This window comes from Fulvia fulva, chromosome 7 (genome assembly GCF_020509005.1).
Source record: "Fulvia fulva chromosome 7, complete sequence".
NCBI classification, from domain to species: Eukaryota; Fungi; Ascomycota; class Dothideomycetes; order Mycosphaerellales; family Mycosphaerellaceae; genus Fulvia; species Fulvia fulva.
In genome coordinates this window covers 806,548-827,247 of record NC_063018.1, presented here as the reverse complement: position 1 = coordinate 827,247, position 20,700 = coordinate 806,548, and the positions used below count along the sequence as shown (strand labels likewise).

Sequence of the window (20,700 nt, the reverse complement as noted above, 5' to 3'; positions counted from 1 at the left end):
GGTCTCAGCTTCACACCTCAAGTTCACCAAAACAACTCAATCTCCACGGCGGCAACAACTGGGCCGCCCGCTGCCATCCTCGACTCCTCCTTCACTTGCCGAAGGAACTCCACATAGGTCTCAGACTGTGACGGACCCATGAAGATCTCCTTCGTGCCCAGCGGCATCGAGGATCTTAGCCATAGGCCTTGACACTGCTCTTCGAGGTCAACGACGTCACAGAATGGGCTCTGCAGGACCTGGTCGAGGATGCCTTCGATGGTCAGACAGTGTTGGAAAGCGATCTCGATTGGAGGTGAAGGATCTCCACGGATGGATAGTCTGAGTTCGACGAGTTCTTGTTCTAAGTCATTGAAGTCTGGGTCCTGGAGTGCGGCTTTCGAGAGGGTTTTCGAGAGAGGAGATGCGGTTGGACTGGGACCTTTCTCGAACGTGGTCGCTAGAATGGAGGCTACTCGGGACAATGGGTCCCTTACCGGTGAAGCATTTGAGCTCAAATCAGAGTCGTCACTTGAGGCGTTGCCATCAGGGATTGGCGAAGCTCTATTCTGACAGCTCAATGATCCTTGCCAATCTTCTACGCCCGGCTCTGGCGAAGGAGTGCTTGGCGACGAGCATACGCTAGCCAGGTCAATCACATCGACTTTCGGGTCTTGTCTTCCCAGAGGCCAAGGTCGATGCATTTGCAGGTCCCTGGACGGGTGTAGTATCGACCGGGTCGGTCCCGGACGAGGTCGATGTCTTTGTCCGGTCGGTCAGTATGGCTGTGTTGACTGTCCGTCTACTACTGTCGATCTTGGCCGCGGCTTCAGGCTTGGTCCCGTTGATGGCGGTAAATGGTAGCGCATGGAAGTATTCAGTTGTAGCCGGACTTTGTGTTTCGGCTGTTACTCCACGGCTCGATCCAATTCCATCATTGGCATGGGCAGTCTGAGTGGGTGTCTGGGCTGTGACTCCACGATTCGGTCCAGCTTGTTCACTCTGATCTGTGTCGTTGCTGGTCTGGGAAGGAATGTCAGGCTTCGTTCTGCCCACACTTTCGGTCGAGGGAATTCGTGGGCTCTTAATCGTGATTGAGGCTGCCTCCAACCTTTTTGGGCGAACAGATATCGGCTCAGCCGGCTTTTGCGGCTGTCCGTCATCCGCACCCTTGGCTGTAGAGGAAGACGAATACCACTCCGTCGTGGTCGGGCATAGCTTCTTCTCGGTACCTTGCTTCCTGACATCCTCTTGACTCTTGCGCCTGGGGTTCTCCGACGCAGCAATGTGAGAAGCGTCGCTCGTACACGACTTCCACTGATTCGCACATCCTGGAACGACTCGCTCGATGACCCGAATGACGTCCTGAGGCTGTAACGTCGGTTTTGTGGAAATGCGAGTGTTGTCTTTAGGTACTTGACCACTGCGGCGACGTAGTAGCTCGGCCAGGAGAGCCTTCTTGGCTAGGTCAAATGACGTCCCATCGGTGTACTTGGCTAGCCAGGCCAGATTCTGGAGCATCTGTTTGCCAAGGCCCTCCGCACGGGTGGGGGGAAGGCTCTCGGCATCCGCGACAAGTATACCAGGCGCAAGCTTTGCGTACCAGTCCACGGGCCAATGTCTTTCAATGTTGTTGGATTGCTGTTCGTTTGGCTTTGCTGGCAACGACCTTGAATGCACTGCGGGCCGCCTCTGCGGTGGATTGTTCTGACCGCTCACAAGTCGAGACTCGTACGTCCTTTGTAGAGTGGGTCGTTGAGATCCCGTGCTTATCAGCAGCGTCCCCGTCTGCATCGAAGCATGCATTGCGTGACGAACTCGTGCACTCTGCTGAAAGCTGACCACCAGAGTCTTCTACAACCGCACTGCGGTGTTGGCGAGCATCGAGCATTGCTTGGAGAAGCTTGGCAAGCAGCCCTTTGATACTGGTCAACGTTAGCAATGACATAACACTCTACGGTAGCAAGACGACCGTACCGCTCATAGTTCATGGAGAAGACTGGCGCAGCTTCGAAAAGCCATGGCCTGTCTTGAAGTGCTGGTGAAAGCCAGAGCCTTTCTCCGAACTCGTCTGTGAGCTCCGTGGCCCCCTGAACAATATCCTTCGCATTGCCCGATTTGGAATCGACCATGACTTCCACAACACCACGTAGAGCATCATTGAACTCTGCGATCGCCGCCTTTGTATGGCGACTCCTCGCAGTCATGCACGCCCGTAGACCTAGGTCTGTCAGACACCTGCGCTCCCGGTCATTCCATTCAGGACCCGGGGGTTGCGAACAAGCGCTGCTTCCTGTCGAAGGGCGGAGCGAGCTAGGTTCCTTCAGCATGATGCCAATGGAACTGATGCTCAACGATGGTCGGGAGGGTTCGAGTAATGACAGGCCGCCTACTCGAAGGTATCACCCAGAGGTCCGAGTACGTAGGAGAATGGAGGATGGAGGAGGGCCGGCAGTAGGAGGGCGAGTGACTCATTTAGAGGCCCCGCAGGGCCTCGAGTACTAGTTCCTAGGTACAAGAATCCAATACGGAAGCTTCAGGAGCATGTATAGCGTGTAGGCATCTTCTTGCTAGTCCCCTGTTACTTTATTGAGTATCCCGGCCCAATATATTCTATTGACCTGACTGGAAGATGAATTTGCAAGGACGTGAACTCAACGGAGCTTGAAGGCCTATGTTCACCAGCGACAAGCCTTGTATGGATGCACCATCCGCATAAGCTGTGGACAACAAGACTCGATGCAGCCGGATATCAACGCTTGAAAACGCAGCTTTACGATGCCAGTATGGAATGTGATGTAGACCATTGTACATCCATACGTCAGTCGCTATGTGTGCTACTCCTGCACCATGACAGTGCCATCGATAGCGCTCAGACTTTCCCCCTTCACTTTGTTCAGAACGAATTGCCACCCGTCTTGGTCATCCACATCAACGACAACCATCCCTCCATTCACGCCGAAGCCGAGCTCAGCGATTCCCTTGTCTAGCAAAATGCGCTGTACCTTGCGCCCTACAACGTCAAAGACAGTCTGTACACTCATGGAGTCATCCAGAGCAATAGCTCTCTGCACGGAGCTTCCTTCGACAACAAAGGATACGAGGAAGCGCTGACAGGAAGTCGGCGGGTACATAGATGTTATTGTCATCGGTTCCACAGACACTTGTTTCGGTGCGGCTATTAAGTTTGTAGAGCGTGATGGTGGCGATGGAGGCGATGGTGGCGCATTTCGTGCCTCGGGTGATGGGGACGAGGCGGCGTACTTTGACGACATGTTGTTGCCTTTAGAAGAAGGTCCGCTTCTGGGCGGCTCAGATTGCGCGCCGGCGGTTGTGTAGTTGATGAGCCGACCATGATCGATTGCTAGTATCTGGGCAGTCACGTTGCTCGCTTTGGAACTCTGTTCTCCTTCGGTAGCGCGATACTTTTGCGGCAAATGTGATTGTTCGAACGAATACACCAAGTCCACATCTACAGCTTTGGAGTCCTGAGCAGCTTGGGCCTGGCCTAGAGCTGGACACAACCAGTCCGACATTATGCGGCTCGAGCCCGGGTTGCTGTTGACCGTGTCGTCGAGCGTGCTGGGAGGACGAGGATCGGTGTAGATCAGCACGTTTTGCCCGTCGATCTGGTTGCCTTGGGCACGCAAGCGATGCGACTTTTTCTCGTATCGTCTGCCAATTCCGCCATCGTGACGGTGCTCGATGGGCTCGATCGCTTTGATTGCATATCGCGAAGGTGCTGGTGTGCCTCGCATGCTAGGACCCGTACCAGCTGATCGAATACTTCCAGAATCAGAATCGCTGTCGAAGTGGGCAGACTCTCTGTCTTGGCTGTGTCTATGATCGTACGAATTATATTCGTCCGCGTTCTCCAAGTCGTGGGCTTCCGAAGCTGTATGGTATGAGCATTATTTCCGCGAACACATTTATACCTACTCACCAACCCTGCGAAATGAACATCGGGAACTCATCTTGTTGTACACACAGTTCCCACAAGCTCCCCTCTGGAATTCATCGGAGACCACACATTCGGTCCAAGGGCCACACTTTGTCTTGCAGTGATCGCAAGCGCCGGGGCCTTCTTGCAGTTCGCCACTGATCTGGATCAAGGCCGATTCGACATTCTCGATCAGCGTTGATCTGAACTGTTTTGCTGGCCTCAGACGCAAAGGACGACCATTCAACTGATGTCTTCCGCGGTAGATGTCCTTCCAGATTTGAGGCGGCTTCGTCTTGTGCCAGGTGCCTCTTTCCAGCCCATACTTGAGAATCCGCCAGAATTCTGGTCCTCGGTCGTCCTTGCTTGCGCTCCACTCGAAAGAGAGTGGACGCTCGGTATGATCATTCGGATCGTCGTGATGTGGTCCATGAGGATGCCTCCCAACCGTAGCATGTGAAAGCTCTTTGCGACGCTTCTCTCTGTGTTGAAATGTGTCGCATGGTGGCTATGGAGGAGAGGTACAGCTCGACCATCCTCATGAAGTAGGCGTTCGTCTGACATATTGCAGAGAATAGCCGACCGCGCTAGGTCCGGCAACGACAGTTGTGAGTTGTCCTCAAGTTCTCCGTTCGACTCCAAGAAAGGAACATCTTTCACACCGAGGCGTGGCCCTTGCAGGCGTTGCCGACAGCGCCATACGAGATGCGAGGGCGGAGGCGACGGTATAGGAGCTTGCAATTTTTGCCAGGCGCAAGGGGCCCAATGCTCGTTCCGAGGCCCAAAAGGAGCTCGCCGCCATCGACGGATGAACGAGACGAGTGCCGAAAGGAAAAGGCGGCGTCAAATCTCGAACCGACGGCGAGCTGAATTGCATTCGTCGGCTAAGTCGCAGGGAGCGCGAACTCCAGCACAGCCCTCTGTAGCGGACGCAGAAACACCGCCCACCCCAGCGGGCGGGCAGACTACAAAGCTGCCGCGCTTCAGACCGGCCGCCGGATGCCGGCTCCCTGACGCTATTCGGAAGGTGGTGATGCTCAACAGCGACATGACCCAACAGTCAGCCTTTGATGTCATCTTCAGGACAACTATGCCCGGTACACCACGGGAGAGACTCCTATCGGCCGCAAAGATCTACTTTCCTTGTGCGCCTTGTGAAGTGCCATACTTCGTGGCACGTGGAGATGAGCCGGCATGGCGGGTGGTCATGAGAACTGCTCGGCGGCATCTGGAACGACAACTGGCCAAGGATGGGGCGAGTGAGGAGGTCGATGTGAACATCTCTTTCTTGTAGCTCATGTATCTCGTAAGGAAAGGTTCCTCTGTCATCATCGCTTCGCCTGTGGAACACTGAATCCTCGTGTCATGAAGTCACTGCTCTTGCCAATCGGCTTACTCTGATCCCTGGAGGAGAATAGACTCTTGACGTTGTCATTCTCCAGCCTTCGCCTCTTAGCCTTTTCTTGCTCTTCCATGACCTGGGCCGTGAGCGATGCCGTGGAGGCGTTGTTGATGCCATTTGCACCATTCTCTCCCATATCCTTGACCTTGGAGGATGCTTTCGATTTCACCTTGTTCGTTGACCCCGAGTTCTCATCCGCCAGGACCTCAGTCGGCTCGTCCTTCTTCTTGCGCTTCTTCCCGCCGGGCGCCTTCTTCAGCGAATGTGACAAGTTCTTCTCCAGTAATGTCCTGGCTCGTAGTGATAACCTCGCAATGTCCTCTCTTGATGTGGGGACGATCGGTATGATATCGTTCGAAGCATACTCCGTCTCGCATGTCAAGCACTTCTCGCCCGACACTTCCTTGATCGCACTGCCAGAGAAAGCATGACCGCAGGGCACAATGTACGCCGCCTTTGAGCCCGGGCCCAGCCTGTCGCCTGTCACAGGACACTTCCAGTAGACGTGCTTGGTCGCGCCGTTCGCCGACTCGGTAGCCTCCTTGTCCACCTCGAACTTGACCTCCACCACGTCCTTTAGACTTCGGATCGAGCCTTGTGTGATGCGGTCGGCATCTTCCTTCCGCGTACCTTCCACGAGATACTCAAGGATCGTGGATTTGTTGTACAGCTTTCCCGATGAGTCTGATACCACGGGATGCGCCAGCGGCTCTAGCGATATGGGGTCTGTCGTCCAGTGGAACTCTTGGTGCTCGTGCTGCGTCTCCTTGATCTGTGTCGCGCTGGGATCACGTGCTGCTTCCTTGACCAGCTCGCGGCGAGTCGGGATACTGCCGCCGTCGTTACCCATGGCGGTCGATGGTACTGTAGTGTCAAGGCTGTGTTGTTGGTGTTCGGCTTGCACGAATGGAAGGAGTGATGCTTTCGCGCCGACACGTGCTTTCGCGTGGCGCAAGTTCCATCGGCACATCCGGCAGCCCGCTAGTTCAACCTTCCTCCCTCGGCAAGATATCAAACCACTTTTGGTCCCAACCCGAGGAATCAGCAACTCCTGATTACACAAAATGCGTTTACTATTACCACTCAGTCCTCAACAACGCCAAGCATTCTTACGTTGAAGGCTGGCGTAACCTGGCACACCATCGCCCATGATTGTACATATTGTTCTTTCACTTCATTCACCTCGCCTGGAGCTCCCTCGGCAAGAGTCAGCCACAGAAGCTTACCTCGCCTGCCATTTGGGGGAAGTGCAAACGTGACCAGTCGATCCAAGGCTTGTTTTGCGCGGCAATACAATTCCAGTGCCCATAATCGACCACAATCATGGCGGAGATTGTACGACCGGCCATGAAGAAACGAAGGCTATCAAGCTCGGCTGATATGCAGCAAGCAATTGCACAACCGGGATCGATCAAGATCAATGTCACTGGCGCTCATATCATTGACCACGAAGATGGAGACTCTTCACCAGATCGATCTCCCACCAGCAGCCAGCAGGAGGACGAGGAGCATTCCTTTCAGCACCACAAGCGAGACATTCGACTTCCGAACCATACCGCGGTGGTGAGCCATGTGGCAGCAGACATTGGTGGCTCGCTTGCAAAGGTCGTTTACTTTACTAGAGAAAGCACATCGCAAGAACTCGGCGGCAGGCTCAGCTTTCTTTCATTTGAGACAGATAAGATTGACGCATGCATCGAGTATCTGCGGACGCTCCAGGTGAAGCATCAGCAAACGAATGGCATGGACAAGGCAACCAAACTGAGTATCATGGCGACCGGTGGCGGGGCTTACAAATTCTACGATCGAATTAAGGAACGGCTTGGTGTTGAAGTCGAGCGGGAGGACGAGATGGAATGTCTCATCAAGGGTCTCGACTTCTTTATTACGCAGATCCCCAACGAGGTCTTCACATACAACGACAGCGACCCAGATAATGCAGTAGAGTTCCAGGAGCCACGATCTGACGTCTATCCTTACCTCCTGGTCAACATTGGAAGTGGTGTTTCGATGATCAAAGTGTCTGGGCCAGCGCAATACCAGCGTATTGGTGGTACATCACTTGGAGGTGGTACTTTGTGGGGACTCCTATCTTTACTCACTGGAGCACGTAACTTCGATGACATGTTGGACATGGCCGACAAAGGCGACAACAGCGCAGTCGATCTTTTGGTTGGTGACATTTATGGAGAAGGCATGGGTTACGAGAAGATTGGCCTGAGCGAAAGGACGATCGCGAGTAGTTTTGGCAAAGTGCTCAAACGAAAGCGAGAAGCAGAAAGACAGGCCGAAGATGGCACTTGCAGTAATGGCGATACGAGGACGAAGTTCACACCTCTTACTCACGACATGGACGAGGCCGCTGGTAGTGGTCTGGTCGGTGACGGCCGCATGTTCAAACCGGAGGATATATCGCGTAGTTTGCTTTACGCCATCAGGTATGTGCATCGACGACAGTATATGACTTGTATCGCTGACGACACGTTAGTAATAACATCGGTCAAATCGCCTACTTACAATCAGAAAAGCACGACCTGAAGCGAATATACTTTGGCGGATCTTTCATACGCGGCCACCAACAGACGATACACACATTATCCTTTGCCATCAAGTTCTGGAGTAAAGCAACGAAGCAAGCGTTCTTCCTGCGACATGAAGGATATCTTGGCGCAGTTGGCGCCTTTGTAAAGCGAAAGCCGCCCAATTGGGCTCGAGCCATGAGTGCAGAACCAGGAGATGAATGAAGGAGGCCAGAGCAGCACCTATGTCCACCAAGACCTACCCGTCATCTTGTCCGTGATTCAACAGCATCACATATGTAATCATTGACCTGGCCCACTATCTGGCTGTGGGAACGAGATGACAAGGTGCAAGGTTCCTGCCAAGCGGGGCGGCCGTTGGGTGGTCACCTTCCTTCCCCCGACCCTCTTCCACCTCCTACTCCGTCCACCACTCTCAGCCACACCACCACCTCAACACCATTGCAGCCCCAACACAGTACCATCGTCGTGCCACTGATACAAAATGGTACGCTCGTGTCCAAGAGTCACCGATCTACTCTCGCAGCTTGGTCTGCGGGCGCCTTTCACAAAGCGTGGCATCGACTGGAAGCTGTCGGAGGCTGCTCCTGTCCACGACATGTATTTCAAAGACATTGATCAACTTTGCAAGGTAATTCGTTATCGAACGACTCCGGTCTTCTATACCGGCTAACGCAACAGACGCACTGCACCAAAGACAACGACGAGATCTTGCACGGGGCGCAAGTTCGCCATGCGGCCTTGTCCCTGAGCGATCAGTACGGCCCGGAGATATGGACATCGTCAGAAGCACGCCCATGGCTTCTACAGCCAGGTGAAGGTGCACGGAGCGCACCATATGAGCGGGATCTGTACTGGGACGTGCCCGTCGATCGAGAATTGTATGGAGATCCTGCCAGCCTGTTCTCCTGGTGACTATGACTGATTACCATGCGCAGTATACGTAATACGCTATCGAAAGTAGTCATCGAGAAGATCTGGCGCTATCGAAAAGAGAACATTCGCAAGATGAGAGACGACTCGACGGACCCGAGCTACACGACGACATCGCAAGTTCACGCATCACGCAGCACCCGCGCATCTTTGGCGCCCAGTCCGAGTACACTACAGTGCTTTACTGAAGGAAGCGGCATTGACGCGCACTACAACGCTTCGTGGCTGAAAGAGAATGGAATATGGCTGGGCGACATGCACAACTACGATCAAGCTGTCAATGGTCCGTCTTTCGACGATGTGTGCCAGAACTATATGGATGCTACTTTTGGCGATGAGGGCAAAGGGCGGGAAGAGGTACGTGTGGAAGCAGGAATGTTTCAGCAGTGCTGAGACCAACGCCTCTCGAAGCGCTGTGCCTCGTTGCTTACAGCATCCCCTTCCCCATAACCACATAGCTCTCCAGAGTAACGCTGACGCCATTCTGCTTGACAGCCATACATGTTTGACGAAGTGCCAGCAGAGCGATCTATAATGCTCGAGTGTGCCGCCTGCAAGGCTTTCAATTCCAAAAACTCTCCAGCAGGCCTGGTCAAGGTCAAATGCGAAGGTATTACACACGAAGATCCCGACAACCAGACGGTCCTGCAAAAGAATGTGAGTGATGAAATCCATCTTGCTTGGCCGTCATTGACACTTTTCAGCTGTGGCATTTCCCATGCCGCCTTCGTGGTAGAGAAGTCTTCGCATTAATTCGAAGAGACAAGAGGAACCCCGACTACTGGTCGTTCTGGAGAGTCGACGGCGGCTATAGCACCACAATCTACCTTACCGCCACTTCCAAGTACCAAGCGTCTCCCGCAGCGAAAGGCAAAGGTCGCGCGGCAGCGACCGACGACTTCGCACATGACGCAAAGCGCCGTCATACTGATAGTCAGGCGGTGGCATTGTCAGAACAAGCGGCTACTGGAGCAGGATTCCGCGCGATAAATACGCACGAGAACTCTCAGCCTTTATCAGCCGCTGCAGCCCTCACTGCTGGCTCTCTTTTCGCATCGCTGGGCTTTACGACGAGCGGCCAAAGAAGTGTTTCTGCAGGACCTGCGACGCTGCCTGCACGCAGCGATGACTATGATAGCCTGTACGATGCCACGCCTGCACCTCTGCTCCGGCCGAATGCCACACGTGAAGGATCTGCTGCTTCCGACGCGAATATAGCGGTGCCGGACAAGCAAGAAAGGATAGCGGCAGAGCCAGTCATGAAGAGATCAAGCACGGCGTCTGCCCAGCCTTCGTTGGCTGCCTCCGAGCGCATACGCATCTGGCTTACAGCCGACTGGACAGCTGGTCGCAACGTCGTCCTCATCAGCTCCAATGTCAGTGTGCAAGATCTATACCACGACATAAGCAAAAAGCTAAGCAGGAAACTACAAGGAAAGAGCATCGCGGCGCTGAGCATGTCCATTCACAAGCTGGATCACGGGACTGAAGCTATCGACATCGAAATCGACGACGAAGCCGGGTGGGAGACTATGCTTGAGCTCGCTCGTGAAGCAGGAACTACCGAACTCTCAGCTATCGTCCTGCGAAACGACGACTAATCAGTGCGGAGGGAGGATGAGAAAAGCAAGCGCGGCACGACTTGTGCTACCTGAGTATCTTGGAGCGTGTCAATGGAGATTGGAGATTGCTGCTCACCGACATTAGCCAGCGAGACATGGGTGTAAGCTCGAAACATGGCATTTCGCTGTATTTGTACAACTGGCGATTAAGCTTCATCCTGGTAGGTACAGTACAATTTCTTATACGAGGTGTTGAACGAGATGGCGTGTACATGTACGTTACTGTATCGATGTGTGATAGTACGGTATTGTGATTATGAAGTCAATGGTCCTTCATCGTTCGGCATACGTGGTCCCTCAGCGCCACTATCTCATCGGCTTACTGCACTGGTTTGGGTAGTACGAACGAGCTTGGCCGGCTGGGCCCTGGCTTTGGCTGTGGCTGTGAGAAACACACATAGCCCAAACGCACGAGCATTGCTGTGGTATGCCGCCAAGACGATTGGATAATGCTCACAGAAGCTTCGCAGGGCCGTCGTTAGGTACCTCCTCTTATGTACTTTGGTGCAGGATCATCGGGGGAGAAGAGCAGTGAGACGTGAGCTCACATCTCAGTCATCAATCTCGTTTGTGGGCTTACGATACCGAGCGAACGTGTCGTCCTCCGTGCACGGTGCGGGAGGTCGTGCACGATGGGTAAAGGAGAGCCAGCCTATGGTCCAGCACCTAATAATGATTGTCCCCCTCCGTTCGTGCCGCACAGCCAGAGCGAGCAAAGCAAAGCCATTGCCAGCCCTCGTGTCCTCGCTTGCTGGACGAAGTGGACGACGCGCGCGGCCACTCGCGAAGCTGTCACGTGGCTGTCACTGCTGCGTGGCAGCTGGCTAGATCTAATGATGACTACTGCAGTCGTCGTGTACATATAGAACACGTAACCGTAAGTAGCCCGGACTAGTGCACCCTAGACCGCGCGGCGCGCGGCAATCTCCTTATAGTGTGTTGTTCAAGAGTGAGAGTGAACAGAGCAGAGCTTGTCCGTCCGGGCTAGAACGCTAGCATAAACACCTGGTGCACTCGGCTTTCCCGGTCCGCTGAATCGCGAGTTTTCTAAAAAAAAAAATCAGAAAATAAGATATAACTTCGTAGTATGGCTAGATACGAGAATACAAATTTCTAGAAATATAGAACTAATATAGATCTATCAATAATTTGAGTTTCGTAATATTAAATATACTATAACGTACTTTACTACCGAGCGGGCTATACTACCGAGCGGGCTAATTTTACTAAGAACTATACTACTTCCACTTTGATTGCGACGGTATCTTAACACGACGACATCCTATAGAATCGCTACTAGGAGGACAATTCCTCTTTAGATTCTTCGCTATCTAGTAAGTCTACTTAATAGGTACGTACGTTATACCCCGACTCGCTATATCGCTTATAGCGTCGTAGCCTTAGTACTAGCCGAACACTATCTAGCGACTCTCTACTCACTTCCTACCTCCTAGTATCCTCTAGAGGTATTAATTACGACGCCTTATCGAAGGTTAGAGACCCTCTAGACTAAATATACTTACGCTTTCGTACTTTCCGCTATATAAGGGCCTCGTTAGACTTACGTAGCTTACTAATCTCGCTTCGTATAAGAGCTATCTAATACGCTATCTCTCTACTCCCTTTTATAAGCTAATATATCCCTTCCTATAACGAGTTTAGCGATAAACCTACCCGGGTACGCATTTTGTTTGTTACTAGTATCGATTAAGAGTCGAATTCTTTTATAGTTTGTAGTGTCTTCGACTCCTAAGGGGTAGAGTCTAGAGCTAGAGGGGTTAGCGTACGTAGCTTAATATTAAGCTTGTCTATTATTAAATAGGTATAGTATATATTAAGATATAGCATCTCAAAGGGAGTCAATAATTAGGAAGTGATCTAGTAGCCTAAGGCATCTACGATGACTCAGCTTATAGGGAGATACCTTCTCTCCCCTTTAGCTTAGATAGACATCCAACATAATCAACATATTAGTTCCTAATATATTGCTATATGCTCATGCTATTAGTTAGTTAAAGATTGATCTCTTACTCTACTCCGCTACTATCCACCCGTACCTGTTTAATAGGTTATGAGCCCGGGTTTGTGTAGGAATAAGAGCAACCTATATTAGTATAGGTTACTAATATCCCTTACTATCGTAGTAGAAAACATCTAGGAATCAGAAGTCTACCCCGTCTATCCTATTAAGGAGCTTAGTTTGATACTTAGTAATAGGTAACCTAGACAATGACTCTATACGGCTTACTTAAAGCTAATACCTTAAAGATACTCTATAGGCAGAACTGTATCGAGATACTATTAAGAAGGACTTCAAGTAAGTCATTTGAAGCTCTACTAGGAGAGACAGACCTATGTCCTAGCCCCGAGACCTCATACCGCTCCTTCTTTACTTTAATCTATACCTACGAACTTTCCTATTCTATACTAGAAGCCTTAGTAGGATCTAAGCCACTACTTTAGAACATACACACCTTGTTTCATTATATCCAATTTATTATAGATTCATACTAAGAGAAGATAGAGGAGAAGGGAGGCAAAATTCTAATTCTTAGGAGGGATAATTAGAAGAGATAGTTCAACCTTTAGAGATATAAGATAGAGAGCTAATCAGCATTCTTTACAATTAATGACCTAATAGAAGTGTCTTTTGACAATATCAAGGGCAAGACTCTAAAACTCTAAGAAGAGGCTATAACTAAAGAGATCCTTAATACGCTAATATAGATAAGACATAATATATGTTAAATAGGTACGAGTTGCGTAGTAGTAGAAGACGGCGGATCACACAAAAGACGAAGAAGGACCCAATGGGATAGCGTGTATCTACATACAGTATCGCCGGTGTTGGTGTAGGTAGATGCTAGGTGTCCGGATGTTTGCTAGCCCATGGGCTGGCAAACCCTAATCACGTGATCTTGTCACATGACACACCCACACCCACATGCTTGTCCTGCGGCCTGTATGTTCTCAACACTCCCACTCAGGCCACATGGTCTCCTACAATCCCTTTACGCAAGCTGGAGCTGCCTCACAAAGTTTTGGAACTGCTGGCCATTGAGGGGCTTTGTTAACCCATCAGCAGCCATGTCCTTTGTATGGCAGTAGTCCACTGCAATCTTCTTCTGCCACCAGAGATGTCTGACATAGTTATATGCAACATCAATATGCTTTGACCTTTCATGCACATGGGCATCTTTGACAAGTGTCAAAGCGGCTTGGTTGTCACCCATGAGCTTGACTGGCCTTAGCTCGTCAACAGTGCCCCTGCCTGCCCTTACACTCGGCTGGAAAGAGCTCTTTCCCACCAGTTCTGGGCACCCCATTTCCCTGAGGACAGCAGCAAGAAATTGTGACTGCTTTGCGGCTGCGTTCATAGCCATGAACTCAGCTTCTATTGTTGATGTTGCAACAGACTTCTGCTTCCTACTCATCCAGGACACAGGTGATCCACAAAGGAACCACACGTATCCCAGAATTGAGACTCTATCCACTTTGTCCATGGCGTAGTCAGAGTCCGAGTATCCCTGGAGATTGCCCCCTCCCTTTCTATACATAAGACCTAGGTCTGGGTACGACCGCAGGTATCGGGAGAGCTTCTTCAAAGCCTTCATATGCTGCTGCGAGGGATCAGCAACATATGAGCTAATTCTTCCAAGGGGGAATGCTAAGTCTGGCCTTGTCATTGTCATTGGCCACATCTAGGTACCATTGTGGCTCTGGTAATCCTGTTTGTTGCACCTCTCATCCATAGGTGCCGTAGGCATTAAGTGCTCGTAGCTCTCTATAGGTGAGTGGGTTGGCGTAGCCTTCTCTCTAGCCATGTTCATCTTGGCTAAGTTAGCGTGGACATAGTGTCCTTGATCAAGCTTTAAAGTGCCTTAGGACCTGTCTCTTGTAATCCTCATTCCAAGGATCTTCGTAGGTTCACCAAGATCTTTAATCTTAAACACTTTTCCAAGCTCAGCCTTAAACCACTGAACATCTGACAGCTTCGGAGCTGCAATGGGTATGTCATCCACATAGGTAAGGACCATAAGGTCTCTATCCGTATAGACAAGTAGGCATGGATCTACCTAGGACTGGGTAAATCCAATCTTCTCTAGCTTCGCAACACAGAGCTTGTTCCAGTCTCTAGCTGCTTGCTTAAGCCTATAAAGGCTTCGTAGGACCTTAAACACTATGTTTAGAGGTGCTTCAACTCCTAGGGGTGGGATCATGTAGATGTCTTCAAGGAGGCTGCTTTAGGTAAAAGCATTATTCACATCCACTAGGTGCATCTCGAGATCTCTCTTACACACTACTGCCATGAATACTCGGAGAGTATCATGTCTAATAGTAGGTGCAAAGGTCTCTTCGAAGTCAACCCCATATTTCTGTGAAAACCCTCTTGCAACTAGTCTTGCCTTGAACTTCTCAATGGCTCTACTAATCATTCTTTTCACATCAAAGACCCACCTAGAAGTAATTAGATTCGCACCCTTTGGCGGTACAACTACTTCCTAGGTGTTGTTGCTTACTAAGGCAATAAGTTCGTTCTCGATTGCCTCTCTCCACATATGTCCCTATTCGGGGTCTCCTACGGCTGCCTTATAGGACTTTGGGATTGGCACTTCCTGCTGATAGGCTATGGCCTGCCCAACAGCAGCAAATGTATGTTCTTCCACGTCGTTCAGAATCTCCTCTACCCAGCTTATTGTAGGGTCTAGATGGAACATCTAGGCGATAAGAGCCTTATGGTGTTTAGCCTCATGCTCTTCAGAGTTATCATCTCCGTCCCCCCTTGACCTCTTGTTGCCTGCAACCTGAGGTGGCGCTAGGTGTTTAGATGGGTCGAACTGAACGACATCTTCTTTTTCTTTCATTGGAGTACCCTGATCTCCAAACTTCTGGTATTCCCCAATGTCCTTTAGGGGAGGGGGAAGTTGCATAGACAGCGGTTGCTATGGTGTTAATGACTCGGGTAGGTTCTGTATAGATCCACCGTTATCGGCCTTCGACAGTGGTGAAACCGCCTCAATATTTTCTCCTAGCCTTCGTAACGGTGTTTCTGATAATCCCCTATCGGAAAATTTCGCCCCAAAGGGCTTCCTCCCAACAGGATTGCGCTGTGGCGCTCGACTCGGCTGGTTAGTGAAGGCGATACCAAGATCCATATCTCCCCCCTTCTCATTCTCAAACCAGTCGACGTGACTATGCGCTTTTACAGCTTTCATGTCGGGATCCTAGAACAGCTATTGTTTTGTGGTGTTTTCTAAGTAGCCCACAAACACGGCTTCTTTTCCTCGGTTCATCAACTTGTCTCTCCTCAAGCCTTGAGGTTAGGCTCTTGGGTCTACATAGACCACAGCTTTGCATCCCTAGACGCGGAAATGGTCGACTGACGGTACTTGGCCAGTAAAGGCTTCTTCTAGTGAAAGAGCAATACCATCAATGATCGGACCATTAGGCAGTCTGTTTCTGATCACAGTCTGTGCTTGTAAAGCTTCTGGCCAGAACTCAACTGGCATGCCAGAGTCTTTAAGCATAGCCCGGACTGTGTTCTCAGAGGCTTGAATTGACCTTTCTACAGGTCCATTCTGAAGAGAGTTGTAGGCATCAGTTGTGTCCATCTGAGTGCCAAACTCCTTCTCCCACTCTTTTAGCAAGGCGAGAATTTCCTTTGCACCATCACTGCGGATCGCAGACAGAAAGCACCTTGACTGCCGTTCTGCCTAGACCTTCCAATCCCGTAGGGCTGCAGGAGCGTCGCTCCTGGCCTTCAAAGGGATTACCCACTTCTTCCTAGAGAAGTTGTCTACAATCTCAAGCCAATATTTGTATCCTAGCCTAGAGACTGCGCCCTGAAAAGGCCCACAGATATCAATGGAGATGAGGGCCAGCCTCTCCCCTTTCCTCTCTGTGGCAGGTCCTTTGAACTTCCTCATGTTTACAAGGGAGCAGACCTTGCAATTCTGGTGTTCAGAAGGAACAGGAATGGGATCTTTCTTGTCAGTGACTCTATGCAGGTTTCTTAGCAGTCCCTTGCCAAGGTGTGCACATCTTCTATGCCATAGCTCCCACTGATCTTCGGACTCAGTGTTAGCCATAGCGGTACCGTCACGTTCTTAAGAGAGTATGCCAGCATGCTGTGGCTCAAGAATTTCCGAGATCGAGTGGATAAACGGTACTCCTCCTCGAAGTTTGGTCTGGACAACGGGTTTACCAGACAAGGATTTTAGGGTGAAACTGGGTGGTTGGACAGCAAACTGTTGGCTGAACTGATTCCACGAAACAAGACTAACTCCAAGGCCAGGAACAAACAGGACATTTTCTAAGACAATTTGCTTTCTAGAAGGACTACCTATTACTGCACTTCCTATATATATAGCTTGTAGATAGCCACCCCCAACCTTGATCCACTTCCTCTTTTGAAGAGGCTTCAGTGTCCTAAATAGTGAATCTTGGTCAGTCATATGTGATGATGCACAAGAGTCAAGCAACCACTCGGACGAGGGGTACTTGCCTTTGGCTTCTATAGTGGAATGGGCAACCTCATTAACATCATCATCTTCTGATGGTATCTCAGAGTCTGATGCGTCTTCCTGGGTCGCATAGGCCCTTGTAGGCTTACTAGAGGAGGCCTTTGGCTTGCGGCTCTCCTTCATCTGCTTTGTAAGGTCCGTCATCACCTTGAGGACATCACGAAGGTTTGGTGATGATGACCTCCTACGAGGTGGTGACGGTTGTCTCTTAGCAGGGTAGGTAACCCTAGCTAGTTTGTCCTTGTTCCTAACAGCCTGCTGAGCTGCAGAAAGGTGTGGGCACTTGCTCATAAAATGGTCACCATTGCAGAGATAGTACGTGAGCTTGCCCTAGAAACCCTTCTTAGCGAACATGGCTGTCCCTTGATGAATCATTGATTCTTGCTTCTCCCTAAGGATTGCAAGAATGTCTTGTGGTGAGAGATTCACCTGGGCATCAATTGCATCGCGAATTGAGCCAAATGAGTCTGGCAGAGCTGCTAAGAGTTGCTAGATCTTTCTGTCCTCAGTCTTGATGTCTTGGAACTGAGGCGAGATTGAAACAGCCCTCCTTGCAATTGAGCTAAGCTCCTGCCAGGCGTCATCTATTGACTGGTCCTCTGTCATCACGAAATTGGTGTATTGCTGAAGCAAACTTCTTCCAGTAGCGAGAAGTCTTCTCTTATATTTGGCTTCAGCCCATTCCCACAACTCCTTCGTATGCCGGATCTCGTATGTCATCTCTTGGTCATCTGTCGACAGACAGATGTACATCTCATACAGGGCCGTTGCATTATACCGTCTGTACGATGCCTTCCTTATCGCTTGATCCAAAGGAAGGGATGACTCCGATGATGTAGAGGGTGTCGCTAGGGTTGCAGCGGGAATGTCCGTAATAATGTCCTCGAGGACCTAGTCAACCTGCTTTAATACCAGGTGTATTCTCATCAGCTTGAACCATGTTTCGTGGTTCTCTCTTGTTAGAAGAGGTGCTGCTCTCTTTCTTGTGAACCTAGTCTCGTTCTCCATTTTTTTAAGTTGAGGGACAGGTTGGCTGCCCTTAGGTAACAGGATGTATTCGGTCGTACGCGATCGGATCGAAATGGGATAAACCGAACGCGAGGTTGATGTTGGTGCTAAGACACTGTAGCGTAACTCTCTCAGTAGAGGGGGTTTCTAAGACACTGCGGCTCTCTCAGAATGAACAGTTAGTCGATACGAACGCGATGTCCGGAGAGCGACTCTTCTTAGTAAGCTCGCCCACTTGTCTAAGGTATTGGCACAGGCTCCCTGACTCGGAGTCTGACAGTGCCTCACTAGGCTCTTTCACGTCTTATATGCACCTATAGCACGGCTGTAGCTTCCTGTGTAATGCGGGTGCGGCCTCCAGTCTACCTTCCTTTTGTTCTAAAGAGGAATAACTCCAATACGACTTTGTCGAGGGTGAAACACCGAGTTACTAACTCGGGCTCATAACCTGTTAAACAGGTACGAGTTGCGTAGTAGTGGAAGACGGCGGATCACACAAAAGACGAAGAAGGACCTAATGGGATAGCGTGTATCTATATACAGTATCGCCGGTGTTAGTGTAGGTAGATGCTAGGTGTCCGGATGTTTGCTAGCCTATGGGCTAGCAAGCCCTAATCACGTGATCTCGTCATATAACACACCCACACCCACATGCTTGTCCTACGGCCTGTATGTTCTCAACAATATAGTATATAACTTCAGTATCCTTAGTAGGATTATAGAAGAAGATGAATTTGAGCTTAGGGGCTTATATAAATCTAGAAGAGCTGCTAAGAAGTAGGTGTATCTCTAGAACAAGTATAGCCAGGTGCTACCAACCTATACACATAAGCTTATAAAGCAATTTGTGACCTTTAAGATAAGTGAAGAGTTCACTATTAGATCTGTATAGACACACCTAGTTTCTCTTAGAAAAAGGATTGCTAATGTTGACCTAGAGGGTTAGCATTATAGGAAAGCTAATGTAAGAATGACCTAGCTCTTAAGCTTACTACCACCTAACTACTATGTAGCTAGGGATACTATTATAGCTTAGCTAAAGATAGATCATAAAAGGACCTTAAAGATCCTTAAAGCTCAAGAAGCTAGGTTAGATCCCTCTAAGGCTAAGTATAGTATAGTAGCTACCTAGGTCAAGCCCTTAGGTCTAGTAAGACTACTCTCCTACCTTCTCTATAAGAAGGATCATCTGATTAAGGACTACCCTAGTTTGCCTAAGGCAAGAAAGGTCCTTAGATCTTATTCCTAACTACTATCTTCCTAGAATATAACATATATTAAGAAGAAGAGAACTCTACTACCTACTTTAAGGAGGACACTAAGAGAGAAGTCCTCTATAGAAGAACTTAAGAAAATAGTGAAGAAACTCAGCTCTAACATACTATCACTCTAGAAGAACTAGGCCTAGTCTTATACCTCTAAAGTAAAGAAGACTAGAAAAGGTTTTTCCGCCCAAGAGTCACGTGACTTATGTAGCTCATCCCTAGAGACAATGTCTGATAATGGTGAGTATAATAAAGTGGCTTACTCAACTACAGAAGTCTAAGGCAAGTTCCCCTCGTTAGAGTAGTTACTTAACTCCTATACTTTATCCTATATAACTGACTAAAGCTACCTCTTTAGATCTATAACTTCCTTAATAAGGAAGAAATAGATCAAAGTAGGAGGTAGGTTTTTATTAGCCACTTATATTAGGAATATAGAGATAAGTAGGAGAGCTAGTAGAAAAGTTGTTTTGGAAGATGTCCTACTTATACCTAAGCTAGGAGTAAACCTGGTTTTATAGAACCAGTTTAGTAAGTAGTTTAGTATATAACCTCTATTATTTACTCTTGTTTCCCCCTCTAGTAAGACTGTTATCTAGACAAAGCTCCTTAGGGGGGTTCTATTTGTTGATAAGATTTCTCCTCTCCTATAAGAACGGGCACATTACTTTTTATGTACACCACTAATAGAGAATGCCTTTGTGACTACTTAATTAGAGACCGACCTGAAGTAGTAGGAGCTTTAGTATAGAAGATTTGTACACTTTAGGAAGAATTTGCTCTAGAATCTTTATAAGGTAATAGACTTAAAAGAACCTATTCCTATCCCTAAGGATGGCTTTCACTAGTATAGAGTATGTTTAATAGCAAAGATAAAGAAGTACAAAGGCAAAGTTATAGAGAGAAGACCTGAAAGACTTGCCCTTATATCTATTGACATATGTGGCCTACTACTAATCTTAAGACTAGGATTTAAATACTAGCTTGAGATTGTTAACAACTTCTCTAGGAAGAAGTGGACCTTTCCTCTTAGGAAAAGAGAAGATGCTCCAGTTGCTCTCTAGAACTAGAAGATCAAAGTAGAGAGGAAATTATTAGCGTAGCTAAAAGCAGTAAGACTTAATAATACAAAAGAACTTATTGTATTAGTAAAGTAGTAGGAGAAGGATTTAGGAATTAGGCTCGAGCCGACTAAGGTATACAACTCTCTATAGAATAGACTAGTTAAGAGGTCAATACAAACCTTAGAGGACTCTATAAGGGCAATGCTTAAAGAGGCTAAAATGCCGGTTGAATTTTGGCCTAAAGCACTAGAGGCCTAAACTTATATAAGGAACAAACTGCTAAATAGCCTAGATTACGATAGGTTCAAGGTTTCACTAGATAAGGCTTTTGATAGTATTAAACCGACTATCAACCATTTAAAAGTTTGGGGATACAAAGCTGTTATCTATATAGACATAAGATCCTAACCTTAATAGGCAAGA

General features: G+C 49.1%; 5 protein-coding genes across 5 annotated transcripts; 2 read left to right on the top strand and 3 right to left on the bottom strand.

The window, feature by feature from the left end:
- Positions 1–23: 23 nt before the first annotated feature.
- CLAFUR5_10059 (uncharacterized protein) lies at positions 24–2,309 on the bottom strand (the record flags this gene model as incomplete). Its single annotated transcript, XM_047909207.1, has 4 exons — positions 24–589; positions 645–1,717; positions 1,806–1,904; positions 1,957–2,309. 4 exons carry the CDS (start codon positions 2,307–2,309, stop codon positions 24–26), a joined length of 2,091 nt encoding a protein of 696 aa, XP_047764445.1.
- Positions 2,310–2,816: 507 nt separating this feature from the next.
- On the bottom strand, positions 2,817–3,953 carry CLAFUR5_10058 (uncharacterized protein; the record flags this gene model as incomplete). The annotated part of the gene is made up of 2 exons (XM_047909206.1): positions 2,817–3,874; positions 3,923–3,953. The coding sequence occupies 2 exons, from the start codon at positions 3,951–3,953 to the stop codon at positions 2,817–2,819; spliced, it is 1,089 nt and encodes a 362-aa protein (XP_047764229.1).
- A 1,294-nt stretch (positions 3,954–5,247) lies between these two features.
- On the bottom strand, positions 5,248–6,171 carry CLAFUR5_10057 (Replication termination factor 2; the record flags this gene model as incomplete). The annotated part of the gene is made up of 1 exon (XM_047909205.1): positions 5,248–6,171. One exon carries the CDS (start codon positions 6,169–6,171, stop codon positions 5,248–5,250), a length of 924 nt encoding a protein of 307 aa, XP_047764753.1.
- Positions 6,172–6,644: 473 nt separating this feature from the next.
- On the top strand, positions 6,645–8,065 carry CLAFUR5_10056 (Pantothenate kinase; the record flags this gene model as incomplete). The annotated part of the gene is made up of 2 exons (XM_047909204.1): positions 6,645–7,759; positions 7,810–8,065. 2 exons carry the CDS (start codon positions 6,645–6,647, stop codon positions 8,063–8,065), a joined length of 1,371 nt encoding a protein of 456 aa, XP_047764752.1.
- Positions 8,066–8,345: 280 nt separating this feature from the next.
- On the top strand, positions 8,346–10,395 carry CLAFUR5_10055 (uncharacterized protein; the record flags this gene model as incomplete). Its single annotated transcript, XM_047909203.1, has 5 exons — positions 8,346–8,492; positions 8,543–8,742; positions 8,800–9,151; positions 9,290–9,451; positions 9,499–10,395. The coding sequence occupies 5 exons, from the start codon at positions 8,346–8,348 to the stop codon at positions 10,393–10,395; spliced, it is 1,758 nt and encodes a 585-aa protein (XP_047764230.1).
- Positions 10,396–20,700: the final 10,305 nt, after the last annotated feature.